Source organism: Sarcophilus harrisii, chromosome 5, assembly GCF_902635505.1.
Source record: "Sarcophilus harrisii chromosome 5, mSarHar1.11, whole genome shotgun sequence".
In the NCBI taxonomy this organism is placed as follows: Eukaryota; Metazoa; Chordata; class Mammalia; order Dasyuromorphia; family Dasyuridae; genus Sarcophilus; species Sarcophilus harrisii.
The window spans coordinates 1,326,241-1,344,668 of record NC_045430.1 but is presented as its reverse complement, the minus strand read 5'-3'; the positions used below and the strand labels follow the sequence as shown (position 1 = coordinate 1,344,668).

Here is an 18,428-nt window from a genome sequence, read left to right as displayed (position 1 = left end):
CCAGCTGCTGGGCCAGGCACTAGGGAGGCAGAGAAAACAGCCATGCCAGCCCCTGCTGCTCTCCAGGGTGGGCGTTCTGATAAAGACCACATGTGTAGAGCTAGGGCATACAGAGAATCATTGAAAGGCTATCTCGGAAATAGGCACCTCAGGCTCCCGACAAACCAAACGAGACCTTCCAGGAGTGTGTCTACCCCTGGCATGCTAAGGCTCAGAATCCTGGGAAGAAACAGAAAGATCCTAAAACCAAAGGCTAGCTGAGGCAAGAGGCCCTTTGGAACAAGGGGTGTCAGAGCTGGAACCCTCCTCTGAGGGTTCCTTTGAACCCAGCCTCTTTATTCTGAGAAGACTGAGGACCCGTTATCCCTCAGGATCCTTCAAATAATCCCCCCAGTGATTTCAATGAGATTGAAAAACAAAAATGAGAATGGCTGTTGTACCTTCATACCGCTTTTCCTCCCTACCTCATGGCAAGGAAGGCTTTCCTAATTGAATTGCTCTGTCTTCCTGCTGGCACAAAGCTGGGTACACATCTGGGAACAATAATAGGTTCTGTTGTAGGGTCATCTCATGAATAAAGGTTCAGGGAGATCAGAGCTACAAGGACGAGAGAGGTCAAGCACTATATTTATCCTTTACAGGGAGGGAAACTGAGGTTAGTCCACACAGCTTAATTTCTCTAAGGTTACAAAGCTAAAACGAAAGCAAAGATTTCAAATCGTCTTCTGACTCTAGCCCCATTAATTAATCTTTCCACATCAGAATGGGGGTATTTTGAAAATAACAGAACTCAGCACTGAAATCCAAAAAGTCCATCCCAGGAGATGGAACCAGTTAACTGAAAGGTCTCCGGGAGACAGTTAGGGAAATTTCTGGCAGGTGGTAGAAGGGAAAGGAAGGGAAAAAGAAGGGAAAGGAGGGGAGAGGAAGGGCTAGTCTGGAGATGATCTTTCTCTCCAAGTGTTCCACACCCAAGGCGATTCACAAGTCAGATGATTTCTGATTTCACAGCAATTTCTGTGCCATGAATCAAAACTGAGCATTCCATGGCCCCACACCAACATGGCCACGGCTGACACCAGCTCCATCTCAGCCACCAAAGCACAGGGTCCTGTAGCATATGCCTGACAGCATCAAGGTGAAATACAATACTGCAGATGTCTCCCCCTCCCCTTTCTGTCTCTCTCTCCCTCCTCCATCCTCTCTGCCCCCATCTTGAAATCCTTGTCACTAGATATGGTCATCTTTTTTCATTTCTTTTTTATTTTTAATTTATGGAATAAAACAAGCATTTCCATAACAATATAAAAAAGGATGATTACACATGAAACTGCCCATCTATTATGTACAACTTGCTATTCCTTTTAAATATATGTTATTGTTATTGTGTAGATTTCTCTCTTTTTTTTCTTCTCAAAAGGGCAGTGATAAAATCCCAGTGGCTAAGGCAGCTCGAATGACACAGAATGACAAAATCACAGCCTGTCCAAGTACACATCAAAATGCTCTTTCTTTCTCTCTCTCTTTCTGTGTGTGTGTATGTGTCTGTCTCTCTCTTCCCGTCTCTGTCTCTCTATATATATTACATATACATACTATATATATATATATATATTTGTTGTTAGAGCTTCAGTGACACTTGAGCGTGTCAGAGCTTGGAAGAGATCTTAGAAAAGAGAGCTAGGAGAGAATGTTTTCACTAACAAATCTAAAATGTCTGATCTGGAGGGAACCTTAGTGATCATCCAGTCCAAGCCCATGATTATACAGAGGAGACAACTGAAGTCCAGAGAAGGAAAGCAATTGAGTTCTGGTGTCCTGAATTTGGAGCCCGGGGTTCTTTCCCCTCCATTCCTAGACAAAACTGATTTATTTTGCAAACTCAAGTAGCAAGATATCCAAGAGTATTTTTGCTCTATGGGTAGGATTTTTATCTTACTGCTTTTTAATAAGCATTTTGACGTGAGAAGAATTTTTTCAAGTTATAATCATTGCATGTGCATGTGCTGGGGTGGGGGAGAAGAGAGATGGGGAAGGAGAGAGAAGAAAGAAGGGAGGAAAGGGAAGAGGGGGAGGGAGAGGGGGAACAGAGGGGAGGGAGGAGAGGGAAGGGAAGAGGGGGAGAGGGGAAAGAGAGAGAGAAGGGGAAAGAGGAGGAGGGAGAAGAAAAGGGAGGATGAGGGAGGCAGGGGGAGAGAGAAGAAGAATAGAGAAGGGAGAGAGGGAAGGGGAGGGAGGAAGAGAGGAGAGAGAAGGAGGGCGCGGGAGAGGAGGGAGAGAGGAAGAAGGGAGGAAAGGGCAGAGGGAGAGGGAGGGAAGGGAGAGGGAGCGCGTTTTAATTTTCTTGGGCTTTTGCAGAGACAGAAAGCAGCCGGACCACAATGACTTCATTGGCATGGGCACAGGCTGCCTGCCGTACATTCAGAATAGTGCAGAAGAAACGAGCTGGGAGAAGGATGGGCCCCAGAATTAGGACAGGTATTGGCCACGGCATCGCGCCGTCACAAGACTCATGTGGTTTTCCAAATGGAACCATGTTAACTCCTTGGCTGCCAGGGCTCTGGGAAATGCTACACCCTCCATCAGACCGTCCCGATTCGCTGTTATTTAAAAGCAGGAGGATGCTGGGCCCCCCTGTCTCAGCCATCCTGGGAGCGGCTACACAGCCTAGCAGAAAGCAGACCAAGCGCTGAGCTGACCGCCAGCGTGATTCTGGGCCGGTCAGTAGCTTCTATGGGCCTCAGTTTTCATGCTGTAAAATGGGCATGGGGGTAGATCATCTCCAAAGTCCATTCCAGCTCCCTATGATCCTGTGCTGTTGGGTTGGAGTTCTGTTCTGGCGTTAACAAACTGTGGATCTCCCGGCAAGTTCCGTTTCCTCGATTGAACAATGGAGCCAGTCCCTCAAGGTCAGAAATAAGGGCCGCTTAGACGGGAACCTGCCCCAGCATCGGCAGGTGGTCCTCATAGTCGGAATCTCCCTCAACCTCCGGGGGGGTGGGGGGGGGGCTTGTCCAGGATTTTTAACCCTCGAGGTGCCGGCCCTGGGTCTTGTTAAAAGAGTAAATGGAAAAAGGTGGGGAGGAGAGCCCGGCCAGAGACAACCTACACAGCGCATCCCAGAACAGCCGCAAAAGACATTGGGCAAAGGGGGGAGGGAGCTCTGGGCCCAACCCAGCACATCTGGAGAGAGAAGGCTGCGGAGCCTGAAATAGAGTTGCCGGAAGTTGTGGGGATGTCAGGAATGCCCGGGGACTGTGAGAGCCCCGCGGGGGAAAGGGACTGAACATCTTGACAGAAATGAGGAAGAAATCTAGGGCTCCTCGCAGATCTGGGGGAGCGAGGAGGGTCCCTTTCACTTTCTCAGTTCTTTTGTTCCAGGGAGAACAGAAGCCGACACAGACATACCCCACAGCTCCTTCCCTCCCTCCGTAGGACTGGCTCCCAGGGCCAAAAGGGGGATCCGAGCTCCTGAGAAGGGGAAGGGGCTTGTTTCCCACCCAAGCAGGAAGCAGCGGAGCCGGGGAGGATCAAGTCCCTACTATGTGCTGGGAACTATGCAAAGGACTCCATTCTGTGCCTCTGAACTCAGCTCCTTGCACTACTCTGCCCTGTCTCTGGAGACAAGGCGGGGCAACCTTTCCCAACAGATGATCCAGTTTGTGAATTCAGACACTCTTGGGTAAAAGTTTTCTCTGGGAGTGAAATGTCGTCTCTATTAATCTCCACATCACCAACCTGCAAAGTTCCCCTTATCTGGGGAGAAAACCCCAAATCTGAAAAGTCCTTCTTCCTCCTTTCTTCCCTTTTTTCTTTCTTTTTTCCTTCCTTCCTTTTTCCATTTTACAGATTCACCAAATGACAGTCTGAGAAGTATCCTCAAAGGTCTCTGATTTTAGCAAGCTTCCTTTCCCCTGCCAATGGTTGACAGGTAGGGCTGGGGGAGAATCTTTTTTAAAATAAAGCTTTTTATTTTCAAAACCTCTGCGTGGATAATTTGACAACACTGACCTTGGTCTTGTGTTTCAGATGTTCTCCTCCTTCCCTCCATTCCCCTGAGGGAGAATCTTGAAGAAATGGGATTGGGTTCTTCTTTTTTGGCCCCAAATTAATACCTTTTCCAAATACACAGCCACTATCTTTTGAAATGTTGATCATCTGAATATGAATATGTTAAGAATTGCATATCTAATCCATATCAGATTGTTTGTTGTCTTGGGGAGGAGGTGAGAGAAGGAGGAAAACTGGGAATACGATGTTTTGCAAAGGTGAATGTTGAACATTATCTTTGCATATATTTGGTAAAATTAAATACTATTAAAAATTTAAAAAATATTGATCTCCATTCCCCAGAAGAGCTCAGAGAGATGGGAAGGGCCTGGCACTGAGTCGAAATTTCTAAATGTGCCTCCCAGTAGTTCTGTGGTCTATCGCAAGCACTTCCTCCTCAATGGGCCTCCATTGTCTTTTCTGTAAACTGAGGGCCTTAGGCGATACAAATTCAAAGGTCACAAAACTTTATTCATTAAAAACACCTACTGGATGCAAGGTGCTGGGCTGGGCATGGAATCGCTGCCTTTGGTAACTTGTTTTAAAGGCGAAGTTGTCCCTGTGGCTATTTTTGGTGAGATGAGTCAAAGGATTATGGATGGAAATGCTAAAAGGGATCCAAGAAGACGTCGTTGCCCAGTGCTACGAGGGTCAGAAGCCCTGCTCTGCTCTGTACTCCCTGTGTGACCATGAGAATGAGACTTGGTCTCTCTGGGGATCAGTTTCCCCAGCTGCAGGTTGGGGGTAGAAGGAGATGGCCTCTGAGGCGCCTCTCTGGGTCTCCCTCCAGAGCTCAGCTGGCTTCCGGCACACAGCAGGTGCTTAATCAGTGTGGATTGAGCGATGGAAGCGGAAGCCCAGCTCAGTCGGTGCATTCAAAAAGCATTTATTGAGCCCCTTGCCACGGGCCCTTTAAGAAGGAGCGGGGTCCGCCAGGCCGTGTAACTGCGGCCCAGTCCCCTGTCTACGCGGGTCCGGCGCTGCTGAGTCTGAGCCGCGGCCGGTGCTGACCCGGGCAGGAGGTGCTGACTCTCCGCCCGGGAGATTCCCCCAGGAATGAAGCGTCCGCTCCGGGCCGCGTCCCCAAGGGCCGGGCGGCCCCGAAGGGTGCGGGCGGCCTGGAAACAGCCAAAGCCAGCGACCCCAGAAGTGTGAGCTCAGATCCCGTCACCGCCGAGAAACCGTACGATGCGGAGAGGGCCTCGCGGCCTTGAACGGCGTCTGCAGAGCAGCAAGGGGGTCCTCTGGGGTCCCCGTTTCCCAGCGGCAGGGAGACTACACACACGTGCGCGCGCACATACACACTTCACCGAGACCGTCTCCCAAATGGGAGGGCGGCCGGCTTCGGGGGGTGGCCGCGAGCAGGGGGGCACCCATGGCCCGGCCCGGGGCTCTGGCCTCCCCGCCTCAGCGACTGCTCGCCGCCTGCCCGGGGGCCGCCGCACGTGCCGGAATTAGCCCGGGCTCCTGGGTGAGCCCTTGCCATTGAGGCTGGAACAAAGGGCGCGACCCCGGGGTCAGAGTGGGACGCGGCCGCGACCGCCGGCCCTTTGTTCCGGGCCACTGTTTACTTTGCCTAAGTAAAGCTCACCCAGCTGGGCACTAAAGCGGATTAGAGGGGTCAGGCCCCTCGGGAGGGAGGGAGGCGGCCCGGGCCGGGCACGGAGCAGGGGGAGAGGGGGGGAGGGAGGGCGCGGCGAGATCCCGAGCTGCCCCGCACCTCCGGCCCCCAAGTCCTCGCTGCTCCAGGCCGCTCCCGCCGCCCGTCCTCGTCCGTCCCTGCATCCTCGTCCCGCCTGCCTCGACCTCCCCGTCGGTGGCACAGTGCGGAGGGGCCCGGCCTCCCTGCGAAATCACGCGTGGCCGCGGAGCGCTGGGATCGCTCCGGCTGGTGACCAAGGCCTCCTCCCGACTCCAAAAGCCCGCGCGGCCGCCTCCGACTAAGGGGGAGCTGTCCCGTCCCGAAGCCCCGGGGCAGAGGGGAGGGGGCAGCCCCTGCGCCGTAGAAAGGGGAGGAGAGGGGAGGGCAGGTGAGGAGAGGGGAGGGGAGGGTTCGGTGCCAGTGGGCCCTTGGTGGGGCCGCAGCCTGGTGAAGTCCGTTATGGGCCCCGGGTGCTCCCAGGCGGCCTCAAAGCCTAAAGCTTTCCATAGAAACACCGCCATCGGCTCGGTGAGACAAGGTCAAGATCCCCTGGACTAGCGGACCCGGGTCCTCCTGGAGGCCAAGGACCTTCTCTCCCTCCTGCATATGGGGGCGGGGCGGGGAGAGCATCTGACGGGAAGGGAACAGCGGAAACCGCCACAGGCTCCTCCCTTTCTACCTGGACCTTCTAGGGCCCGTACATCTCGCTTGTTTTTCAGAAGAGGAAACTGAGGCTCACAGCCTCACAGCTAGATTGTGGCAGAGTCGGGATCTCATCCGCCACTCAGCGAAGGCCTTTCACCTCAGTAGAAGGTCCCTCTCGATCAATCACCCAATCAAGAAGCATTTATCAAGCACCTACTGTGTGCACAGTCTAGGTTACAGGACACAAGGATAGGGCCCTAAACAGCGCACCTTTCCAAGACCGGGCCTGATCCTAGACAAAGAGGACCTTGGAAAGCTCCGCCCTTCGGGAGGAAGCCTTGTCAGTTCAAGGTGGGTAGGGAGTCCTCCCAGCAAGGCTTCTGAACCTTGTACTGGACCCTTGCCTAGCCAGCTGAAACTAAAGCTCCTCAGATCATGTGGTTAAATGATGTCAAAGGAAACACGGTCTGTTGAAAAGGAGTTATCAACAAAAAATTGTAAACAAAACAAAAACACCCCACAAGCCTCAGAGTAAGAACCTGTGTGTAGGGATTCTGGAGGGGTTCCCCTGCCCCCATGTAACAGAGGAAGGTTCTGAAAAGGCTTAGGATCTACAAGCTTAGATGGGAGCTGGCTACCAACGGCCCAGGCCCGGTGGACCGGGGTGGCTGTTCCTCCAGGTCCTACAAATCTAATTTGTTGGGGTTCGCCTTCTAAACTCTTTATTACTCCGTGTATCTGGGCCACCGGCCACACACACAAGCATTGTCTGAGGGACAATGGGAGGGGGAAAGGGTGTTTTCCTGCCCCTGTGGCTCACTGACACCACCCTAAGGCCTGCTCACCCCTCTCCCTCCCATAGCAAGCCTTCCTTCCTCTTAGCCACCCCCACGCTCCCAGCAAACAATCAGAGGATGAATGGGTGTTCACTCTGGGTGCCCTGAATAGACCACCGCATGCTTCTGAGGACCCTCTCGATCAAGACTGCTGGATATGGGCTTGTTTTGGAAAAGTGTAGCAATGGATACTGGAATATAGCCTGGATTTGGGGCATCGCGTGGTTCTAGACTGGATTTCCTCAAAGTTCTGTAAAACCTGGGCCAAAAAAGGGTCTCCTGAAGCCTCCCTTAGGATCAAGCCTCGCCTCTGGCCTGCAACCTTGGGCAGTGGCATTGAACCCTAGAGAGCTGTGTTGACCGAGGAAGCTCTAGAACCCCTGGCCAGGAGCTAGACAGTTGAAGTTTGCTTACAATAAATGAAAGCAGTACATGAGTCTAAGTAAAATGTCCCCCGGAAATAATGTAGTCTGGGAACAATTCTCCCGAGAGTGCACTAGCAGAAAGATGGAGACTGAGCCCAGACTTAGTGCTCCCAGAGCATACAGGACTCTCAGTTCTGACTCCCACACTGGAAGGAACTTGGAAGACTGGCTCAATTCCACAATGGCCATTATCACAAAACTAAGACCAAAGGGAGGGGAAGGAAGGTGGCAGGAACTTCCATTTACCTCTCTTAATGAATAGAGAGGAAATGTTTGGGTCAGAAAACTGAAAGACTTACAGCCAACAAGCACTCCCACCTCAAAAAATAAAATAAAAATAAATTACAAAAAATATAGTAAATGATAAAAATTATAAACAAATGGGAAATAAGTTATAAAAAGAAACTACAAATAATGATAAAACTAAAAATAAAAAGTTTACAAAGAAATGACAAATAATCCATAAAATTAAAAATAAAAATTCTACAAAGAAATTACAAATTAATAATCCATAAAATTAAAAATAAAAATTATACAAAAAATTACAGATAAATAATCCATAAAATTAAAAATGTACAAATAAATCACAAATAAATAATCCATGACAAAATTAAAAATAAAAGTTATACAAAGAAATTGCATAATGATAAAGTTAAAAATAAAAATTATCTTAAAATTACAATAATCAGTGATAAAAATGATAAATAAATTACAAATAAAAATTATACAAATTAGTGACAAATAAATGATGAATGGTAAAAAAATCAAAGTAAATAAGTTGAAATTTTTAAGAAAACAGAATATAATGCAGAGTGGGTTTTTTTTCCGTATTAGCTGATTAAATTCTACATAGGAATCATTCTGTGACCTTTCCACCAATGAAGAGAAATAGACTTTCACTGGCCTGTCTTTTGCCCAGAACCTAACCCTTCCATTAGATTAGGAGCATTTCATTTCTGCCCCGTTCAGGAAAAGACACAATTGTAGATTACAGAAAAAAGCAGCCTGATAGGCTCATCATTGCCTTTAAATCCTACTGTGAACAAACAACAATCTACAAATCCCAGGATGGGATCTGTGCATAGGTGGAGTATGTATGCATGTTTTAAATCTTCTTTATAGCATAAAAAGAGACTGGTAGTACAGAAACAACTACGACAAGCCTGGGTTTTTGCCCAATAAATTGGGAAGATTGGCAAATGGGAGGATGTTTGCAAATTCTGCCCTGTGACAAAAAAAATATCCTCCTTTCCCCTTCTCTCCTCCCGGAGCCAATGAAGCTACTTAAATCAAGTTCCAGATACCCTGTATTCTGGCCCTGCTAACGGAGATCATGTTTAAGAAAACTTCCCATTGCTTCTTTGAAGAACAAACAAACAACAACAACAACAAAATCCACATATTTGTATATACATTTAAGAATTATCTACTTATAGGAGCATTCTGATAAACAAAAAACAAGGAGAATGACGATCGTGTGACGATCGTATACAGATGCAGTGAGGCAGTCTCCGAACATTTACAAAGCATTTTATTTCCCTTGCTTCCTCTTGGTCTGAGCTCCTTTTCTGGGGATGACCTTTCCCTTCCCCCATAACTAGTCAGAACTTCTCAGGGAATGGGAGAGCCTTCGATCTCCAATGAAACCAACCACCATTTTTCACCAAGGAGGAAATTGAGAGTAGGGAAGATGAGAAAGGAAGTTAGATGGAGCATGGACTGCCCTGGCTCTGCTGGCTCCTGCCTGGGCCCTTCCCTCAGTTTCCAGAGCATCATTCTTGAAAGCTTCCTCCAAGTGGGGCAAAGGGGAAAGGAAGGAGTCCTCTATTGCCTTTAAAGACACGATATAGTCTTGGGGGATACTCAAAGCTCTTCACATCCTCCATTTCTCCACATTTGCAGGTTCAACCCACGAGTCTCACAGTCTACCAGCTGAGTGCTACCTCGTGACATCCTCAGCTGCCCCCCTCCATTCCTCTCACATCTGTCCCCCAGAATCCTTGGTTCCTTCTGGGATGGGAACACCAGCTCCTACCAGGCCTTTCCCTATCCTCCGCGGTGTCCTGGGGCCCACATTCCATGTTTTATTGATTCATGTGTATAGACAGTATTTCCCATTCTCAGGGTAGAATATAAGCTCCCTGAGGGCAGGGATGTTTCCTCCGTGACTTTGAATCCCTAGTGCCTGGAGGTATTTCATCAACCCTTGTTGAGTGAATGAATAAATGAATTGAATGAATGATTGAATTGTCCAGGCCAATTATGAGCTCTCCTCCCTTCTTCTCTCCGAGCCTCAGTTTCTCCCTCTGTCAAAGAAGAGGCTAGGTGGGATGAACTCTCTCACTGGCCGCCATGTGCTCCCTCTCCTAGTCTTCTCCAAGGCTCCCCCTCTCTCTCCCACCCATTCCTCCTTCTTTCCCTCAAACACTGAGTCAGCAAATTACCTTTGGCCTTGGCATCAGGGTTTGGAAACTTACAGGGCAAGTCCCGACACGGCCGCTGATTTAGCTGGGGGTTGACACACCCAGAGCCTGCGTAAGGCTTGGGCGCAGGGCCCAGCTGGCGTTAAAGGAACCAGCTCCTCATGTCTCCTGGCCATTCTCTAGCACTGGGAGCTTCCACGCACCCACAGTCAGCAGCCTCTCCTCCCTCCCTTCCTCCAACCCAGGGAGGAGGACAACAGTTAATATCTCCATTCTACGAATGGAAAAATGGAGGTTCACAGCCGATCGGGGTGTTCCCAAATCATACATTAAGCGGGGGGGGGGGGGGCGGGGGGAGGGAGAGAGACAGTGTTTCATCTGAGCATGAGCAGAGAACCTGACATCTCCTTCCTCTGGTCCCCCCTCCCAACAGGCCTCCTGTTCAGCATGAGGTGCCAGTGGAGCGCACCCCACTGAGTTCTGAAATAGCATCTCTAGCCTGATCCATCTCTGTCTGCTTCTGTCCTAAGCTTGAGCCAGGACACCTTTCCAGGGGCTCCCCCAGCCCCCCCAGAGCACATCCAAGCCCGAGCTCATCAGGAGGGCCCCATTTCACTACTTTGGGGCTCCCCCTGCTCCCCTCCACCACCTCATGACCGCCCCCTCCAGGCTGTGATAAAAGCATTCCTGGAAACTAAAAAATCCTAGAGGATTCCCCCCTATATTTTCTCCTCCTCCAATCCCTCCTCCCACCATGCAAGTAGGAACTGACTTATCCACACATCTGTTCATTCCCGTCTACTGCTCCTGAACTTTCAGGGGCTCCCCATTTCCTGCTGCCTAGGGTCCATAGGTCTTTGAGCAGAAGAGGACCACCGGCTCCTCTGACTGATTTATTTACGGGAGGAAGAGCCTGATGTGCAGGGAGGCAACAAGACTGGCCACAGACAGCCCAGGCAAGATTCTCCCCTTGCTCTGACTTCACCCTGAGACTTCTCTCCCATACCGAGTGGTCCACGGGGTCAGAGTCCTCTGCCTGGCACCCAAAACCTTCCAATACTGGAAGGCCCCAACCCAACAACAAATATCAGCCACCCAAGAGGCAGATTTCAGCTCAGTGTAAGGGCAGGAGGAAGACCAGGAGTGGGGGACAAGAGTCCCACCCTTTCTGACCAGGAAAGCATCCCAAAATGGCTGCCTGAAGGTAGAACTAGAAGCCTCTGGACAAAAGTCAAAGGACCACAAGGGGGTCTGAGCAGCCCTGGGTATCCTGGGTATCTTTGCACAGGGACCTTGGACTCCTGGGGGACCTGGCTGCCATGACTGTCTGTGTACCTCATCTATAGAATGGATAAGAGGGGTTAGATGTCCTCCATGGTCCCTACCAGGATAACATCTAAGTCTCTGATCTATGAGCCTGTGCCCTGCTAATGATGACGGGTCCTTCATCAATTTTATTTCCACCTTCTTCCTTCAGAGACGCCCAAGGGGAAGTGTCTCTGGGACTCTGTCGTCCCTCACTTTCTATGTGGATTTTGTACAAGGAGCAGGGATGACAAACCCAAGATGAACAGGAGGTGCTTGGGTCCCCCCCATCCCCAGTCCCACCCCGGCCCTGATGCTCAGTCCCTTGCAGAAAGTCTAAAAGAAATCACAACCAGACAAGCAGATTCCGGGTCCGACATCTGAGGTTCCCCTTCCTCCAGACGCCAAGTCAGAGCTCCCCCGCTGGGCCCACCAAATGTTCATCCTCCCCAGATGAAAATTCTGCCCCATGGATGATTAAGCACCTACTGAATGCTGGGTTCTGCCGGCATAGGGGCTCATAAGCGGAATAGGGGCTAACGAGCAACCTGGGATTGCCCCAGCCCCAGCCCCAGACAGGCAGGTGAGTGCTGGCCCAGGTGCTGCTGCTTACTCAGGGCTGGTACTGGCCCAGGGCTGGTACTGGCCCAGTACTGGTGCTGGCCCAGGTGCTGCTCTTTCAGTGTCGAGGGTGCCCCCTGCACTTTGGGACCCAGTGCCAATCCATCCTTCCCCCTGCTTTTCTCCTTCCAAGCCCGCCCTTTCTACAGCCTCCCTGCCTTCTTCCGTGACTTGCCACATGTGCCCGCGGGGATTGTCGGCGTGGGGCCCTCCCCTTCCCAACATGGCAGAGAGCTCCCGTTTCAAACTCAATAGGGCACAAAATGACAAGAATCCCAGGACAGCCGAGGGGGCGACGCTGGCACACAACGGGTTAATGGAGGCTGGGGGAGGAGGAGGAGGAGGAGAGAGCCCGGCCTAGAAGAACAAAAGCTCAAATTGATGGGGATGTTATTGGGGGAAATAAATGCCGGGCAGATACGGGCCGGGCGAGCTGCAAACACAGACCTCACTGTCTGACTGATCCTCGGGGTCACCCGGGAAGGGGTCAAGAGCCTTGAGTTACAGGCTTCCAGGCCCCCAGAGAGTCTCGCTCACCGGCACCCCGGGCAGGGGGTGGGACTGGCAGCCTGGCACTCGAGGCCTCGGCTTATTTTCTGCCTGGCCGGGCCCCGAGCAGCAGCAGGAGCAGATTTGCTGGGCCCCCACCTCGGAGAGGGCAGTCTCCACAGCAAGTTCCCATCACCCTCCTCGCCGCAGGCAGGATCTCCCCCCACTTTAGGCAGTGGGCTTGTTTTCTTTGTCCAGAAAGGATGGCAGGGGGAGAGGGGGAGCCCCAAGTGGTGGACAGAGAATCTGGGGAAGAGGAGGGAAGGGCTGGCACCCCAGAGGGCCTGCCTGGCTGCCTCGCTGGGGAAACGGGGCCAGTCCCTCTCCCAAGGAAAACCAGCCAGCCCAGGAGAGCTGAAGGGGGTGTTTGGCAGAGATGGGGGAGGGGTGTGCACGAGTGTGATGGGGAGGGGGCTGTGTGTGTGTAATGGGGGGCTGTGGGTAAGGGAGGGAGCTACATGTATGATGGAAGGGCTGTGGGTGATGGGAAGGCTGAGTGTGATGGGGGGTTGGGGGAGATGGGGAGGGGGCTATGTGTGTGATGGAGGCTGTGGGTGATAGGAGTGGACTTGACCATCTGGATCAGGCCCAGCCGGTGACCTGCCCAGACATCCGTGCAGCCCAAGGCCCTGTTCCAGTAGCCCAGAGAGACAAGCCTCCCCTGGGGACAGCCGGTCTCATTTGGGGGCCTCTAACCATGAGAACCGCCCCACAGCCGCTCCTTCCAGCTGTGAGCTTCCCTGCCTCTTGCCCTGAGACTGCACTCACTCGCAGGCACCTGAAGCGGGTCCCCCACAGCCAGGCCCTTGGGCTCCAGGCAGCTCTTGGGTCCCAGGGGCTCGGCTTGGCGTCCCACCCTTTGACTTCCCAAAGACCCCCGGAGGACGGGGATGTGAAGCCCCTGCTGTGGGGATCGTGGTCCTCGCTGGCTGAGCTCAGAGCGCACCTGGGGGACCGTGACCGACTCCTGGCCTTGGCCCGAGTGCGGCTATCTGGAAAAGAAGGGGCCGCGAGCCTGCAGAAGGGGCGAGGAATGGGGGAGGGCCCTTCCCGGCCTGGCTGTCCTGGATGCTCCATGGCGTGTGTCTCATCACCCACACTCCGGCAGGCAACGCGGCCATTCCTGCAGCGTGTGTGCGGGCGTACGTGTGTGTGCCCATGTGGAAGTGCCAGTGTCTGTGTGCGGACAAGTGTGCGGGTGACAGGGGGGCCCAGCCACGCCTCCAGCTTTCTCCTTCTCAAACCCCCAGACGAGCAGCAAATATTCCCAGTATCTGAAGCCTTCAAAGAGCTCAGCCCCTGCTCCCATCTGCCTCCAGGCCGGGGAGCTCCTTGCCCGGGGCTGGGCAAAGGTGCCCTTGGAACTGTGGGAGGAGGGGGAGTGGGAGGCGGGGAGCACCTTCTGCAAAGGGCTGGACTCTCAGCGCCCAGCGAGATTTCCCAGCAGCCTCCGAATGTGGGGTGAAAATTCCACATCATAATGACGGCCTCCAAAGGGAGTGATGGGGGATGTGGGTGGGGGGATACTGAGCTCAGTAGTCGGCCGGCCTCAGCCTGAGTGTGCACATGTGTGTGTATGCACGTGTGCCTGTGTGTGCCTGTGTGTGCACCTCCCGGGGGCAGCGGCTCCTTCCTGCCCAGCTCGACTGTACCCTTCCTCCCCAGGCCCTCAGCCCAGGCTATACCCCCAGGTTCCCCCTTCTGCCCATCAGGCCCTCAGCCCAGGCTCCCCTAGGTCCCCAGACCCCCCAGACTCCCTGGGCCTTCAGCCCAGGCTGAGAATGAGGAAGGGAAAGGGAGGGAGAGAGAGAAAAGGGAAAGAAAAGGCTAAGCACGAGTGAATAGGAGAACAAAAAAGGCAGTGAGAAAGAAGGGAAGAGAAGAGAAGAGAAAAGGAGAAAATGGAAGAAGGGAGAAGAAAAGCAGGGGAGAGTGGAGGTCCTGAAGCCTGGGCTGAGGCCTGATGGGCAGAGGGAACCTGGGGGTACAGCTCTCTTCTTCCTGCCTTTTGTTTCTCTCCCTGTCTCTTTCCTCCGAGATCTCTCCATTTTCTTTCCTAAAAACATGTGTTCCTGCCATCCCTGGTCCCCGCACTGGGTGGGGTGGCTGGGGGGAGCCCCAGACCGCATCCTCCCTGCTGCCCCTCCCTGTCCCACCTCTCACAGCAGGCATCCCCAAGTTCCCCATGGGCTCCAGCTCCCCAACCCCCTTCCCTGGCCTTAGGCCAAACTGCAGGGGGGTGGGGAAGGGACCCGGGGCAGCCAGGGGTGAAAGGGGGAGGAACAATACGGAGGGACACAGGGTCTGGGCAGGGGGCACCATGGGCGGGGGGACAGGACGGCTTTCTCAGCTCCCCCTGCTCGATGTGGGGAGCGGCCTCCCTGTATCAGAGCCCTAGCCCAAGCTGGAAGAGCCCTTCCACTTATGGCGCCTTTGCCTGCCTGCTGTTCCCTCAGACCCTGGGACTTTCAGGGCTCCCAGACCCCCCCAGACCCCTCAGGCCCTCAGCCCCTCAGCCCTGGCTGTCAGACAGGTCACCGTGAGTTGGGGATAGCCTCCTCTGATTCCCACCGTCCCCGCCATGACGCCGCCTGGATTTGCTGTGTGTGGGCGCACCCAGGCTGGACCTAGAGGGAGGCATGGGGGCTGCCCCAGTCCCGCTCAGCCGAGACAGGGTGGGGAACCTGCTCTCAGCCCAGGCGGCCCCCGGGGGAAAGGTAGGGGCTGGGGCGGCCAAAACAACTTTCCCCTCTTCTCCTGAGGCTCTCCCTCCAGGCCCCGGCCCTCTCCCTAGGGACCGGGCTTCCTGGGGAGCCCCGGTCCCTTCCCAGCTCCACTCTCCCAACCCGCACTTGGGCGTCCCGCCCTGTGGCAGCAGCGGCCCATAGGCCTGTTCTTCTGGGCGTCCCCAGGGCTGCCTCTGTGCTGGAAGGGGCTCCCTAAGGGCTTTAGGCATAGTAAGGAAGAAAAGTCTCTCTGTTTCTCTTTCTCTCTGTCTCTGTCTCTCTCTCTTAACTCTGTGACTTTCAGTTTCACAGGCAGGCTCTCCCTCGGGACAGGACTTGGGCCCCCCCCCCCCCCCCCCCCCCCCCCCCCCCCCCCCCCCCCCCCCCCCCCCCCCCGCGCCGGCGCCCCCCCCCCCCCCCCCCGGCCGGTCCTCACAGGCCCAGCTGGGCCGCAGAAATGGGCCGGCGCCCGCCCACAGCTTGCTCCCAGCCTCCCGCCAAAGCCGCCTCGTTCTACAGATGAGGAAACCGAGAGCCTGCGGAGGGCCCGGAGCCCCCGGCCCGCCCCACGCTCAGCCCCGGTGACCGCCCTTCTCCCTCCCTGAGGGGCCGGAGCGGGAGGGCCCGGGGGCCTGTCCAGCCGGTTTCCCTCCGGAGCAGGGTGAGGTCATTCCCCAAAAACGTCCTGCAGGAGAGCAGATGTTCCGGCTCCCACCACACGCTCCCCATCCCCGCTAGGAGGGGCCGCGCCGAGGGGGGCGGGGGTGGGGGGTGAGGGGGTGGCCGCAGGGCCCCTCCCCCTCCCCTCTCAGGACACTTTAGGCTTACGGACTCTTACTTAACAAACACTCTTTGCAAGCTTGCCTGCGGTAAAAAGGGTCAACAAAAACCTAACAAAAAGCTCAACTCCCAGAGACCTCGCCGTCATTTCTTTGCAGCTTTGGGGGAGGGGGGCACCAAGACTAGAACCCTGGTCCAGAATTGAATTCAGCCTCTGTCTGCCTCAGTTTCCTCAACTGTAAAATGGGGTGGTTTGAGGATCCAGTGAAATAATTTTCATAAAGTGTTTAGCAGGATACCTGGCACACAGTAAGTGCTATATAAATGCTTCCCTTTGGGAGGGACCCTACAACAGGGGATGTTGGAGCTGGGAGGGAGCTTAGAACAGGGGATGTCAGGGCTGGGAGGGGGCTTAGAACAGGGAGTGTCAGAGCTGGGAGGGGGCTTAAAACAGGGGAGGTCAGAGCTAGGAGGGAGCTTAGAAATCTTCTGACCCAACTTTCTCTTCTCAAAGAGCCAGGAGCCAATGAGGGGAAGCCACACAAACTAGAAAGAGCCCACTCTGAATCAGACCCAGACCCTTCCCAGGAGACTGCCCTCAAGTTCTTATGATAGGCTTGAGGCTAGAACCAGAAAGGAACTTAGAGACTTATAGGGGGAAACTGAGGCCCGGGCCCCCAGGGTGGCTGTGGCTAGGCAGGGCACAGGGTCTCAGGCCCTCTAATTTCAAATTCCTGCTCCCCAAACTGAAGCAGAGACAACCGTCAGAACAAAGACAACATCAAGCTTTTTCCCCTTTAAGAGGAGCTGGTGGCAGCTGCCCAGCGTTTGGGACCCACAGGCCCCTTGGCGAAGCAGCCTGCATGCCAGATGAAGGCAGAGGGGCCTTCAGCCTCCGGCTCCCCGGAAGCCGCTTTCCCTTTGTTTGTTCTGAGAGGAGGCAGGATGCTGAGCGGCCTCGATCCCCCGGAAGAGGCTGCTGTGGGACTGGGGGGGCTACACCGGCCTTGCTCCTGGGAGCCACGGAGAGAAGGGAGCAAACAGGGAGCCAGTAAGGACCCCCTGCCTGCTGCTGCCCCAAGGCATGGATGGGCCCCGGAGCCTGGGGCACCAACCTACACACAGGCGGGGTTAGCTGAGAGGGGCTTGAAGGTCACTGCCATTCTCTAACTCCAGATCCAGGGGCTTAGCTGTGGCCCCTCACACACAGTCCTTGCCCCTGTGCTCCCGGGAGAGCCTCTCTGTCTGAGGACAGAGGTCAACTCTTGGGGTTCTAAGGCCCTTCCAGTCCTAACATTCCAGGTTCTAAGGGCCCTCGCACCTCAGAATTTCCTCATTCTAAGCTCCTCCCAACCCTGCCATCCCCTGTTCTAAGCTCCCTCCTCTTTCTGACATTCCCTGTTCTAAGCTCCCTCCCCTCTCTGACATCCTCTGTTCTAAGCTCCCTCCCTGCCCTGACACCCCCTGTTCTCAGCCCCCTCCCCTTTCTCATCCCCTGTTCTAAGCCCCCTCCCCTCTCTGACATCCCCTATTCTAAGTTTCCTCCCCTCTCTGACATCCCCTGTTCTCAGCCCCCTCCCCTCTCTGACATAGCATGATCTACCTGACACACTTCATGCTGGGCTCGTGCACCTTCTGAGTCCTCTTGGAGGAAACTTTTGCCCCCCACCCCTCCCCAACAGTACTTAGAACCACAGGGCAATCGTGAAAGGGAAACAGGGACTTACCCGGCTCCCAAACTCTGCCCCACGTTCTTTGCCCAGGATGCCGGGGACCAGCAGAATCCAAATTTCCTCCGGCCTCCCTCATCCCCTGGGAGTCACTGGGGGTCAGGCCCAGTGACCTCCCGGGTGCTCCCCGTTCAACGGCCGGGCTGGGGCCCATCGGGCCCCTCGGTTCTGTGGACCGAGGAGGGCCCGGCCAGGTGTGTGAGCAGGAAAAGGGGAGCTCCCCTCGGGAGACCGGGCTCTGGGAGGCAGAGGGTGGCGTCTGGCTCCTGAAACCCTCCGCCCCAGCCCTGAACAGATGCATTCAAGGGCCGGGGCCCCACCGTGAGCCTCTGCTCGCTCAGGCGGGCTCAGAACTTTCCAGAGAATCCTCCTCCCGGGGTGGAAAGTTTCCACGCTGATCCAAAGCCAGCCAGGAAGCTTGGACTTGGCAGCTGAGAATCACAAAGGCAGATCGAGTGAGCAGAGGAGAAGGGGAGGGCAGCGGAGAGGAGGGAAAGGAGGAGAGGCCCAGAGAAAGGGGGAGCCCCTGGAGGGAGGTCTGGCCCTCACCCTCCCGGAGTCCACGCTGAATGTTTAAACACATTCAAAAGGGATTCAGCCTTCAGCCCAAAGCCGCTCAGCCTCTCCTGGCTCGGGCTGGCTCGGGGAGAGGCCGCCATCCCGCTCCCTCCGAATTCATTCATCCGCTAAATGATT

General features: G+C 54.4%; 1 protein-coding gene across 3 annotated transcripts in view; it reads right to left on the bottom strand.

Moving 5' to 3' along the window:
* LOC116419360 (translation initiation factor IF-2-like) overlaps positions 1-18,191 on the bottom strand; it is a 78,083-nt gene extending 59,892 nt beyond the window's left edge. For all 3 annotated transcript variants that reach the window (XR_004229647.1, XM_031938925.1, XM_031938927.1), the window contains exon 1: positions 17,730-18,191. Coding sequence is in view for 2 of the 3 variants with exons in the window: in XM_031938925.1 (XP_031794785.1) it covers positions 17,730-18,033 (304 nt within the window). In the remaining variant the exon portion in view is untranslated. The remainder of the gene's footprint in view (positions 1-17,729) is intronic.
* Positions 18,192-18,428: the final 237 nt, after the last annotated feature.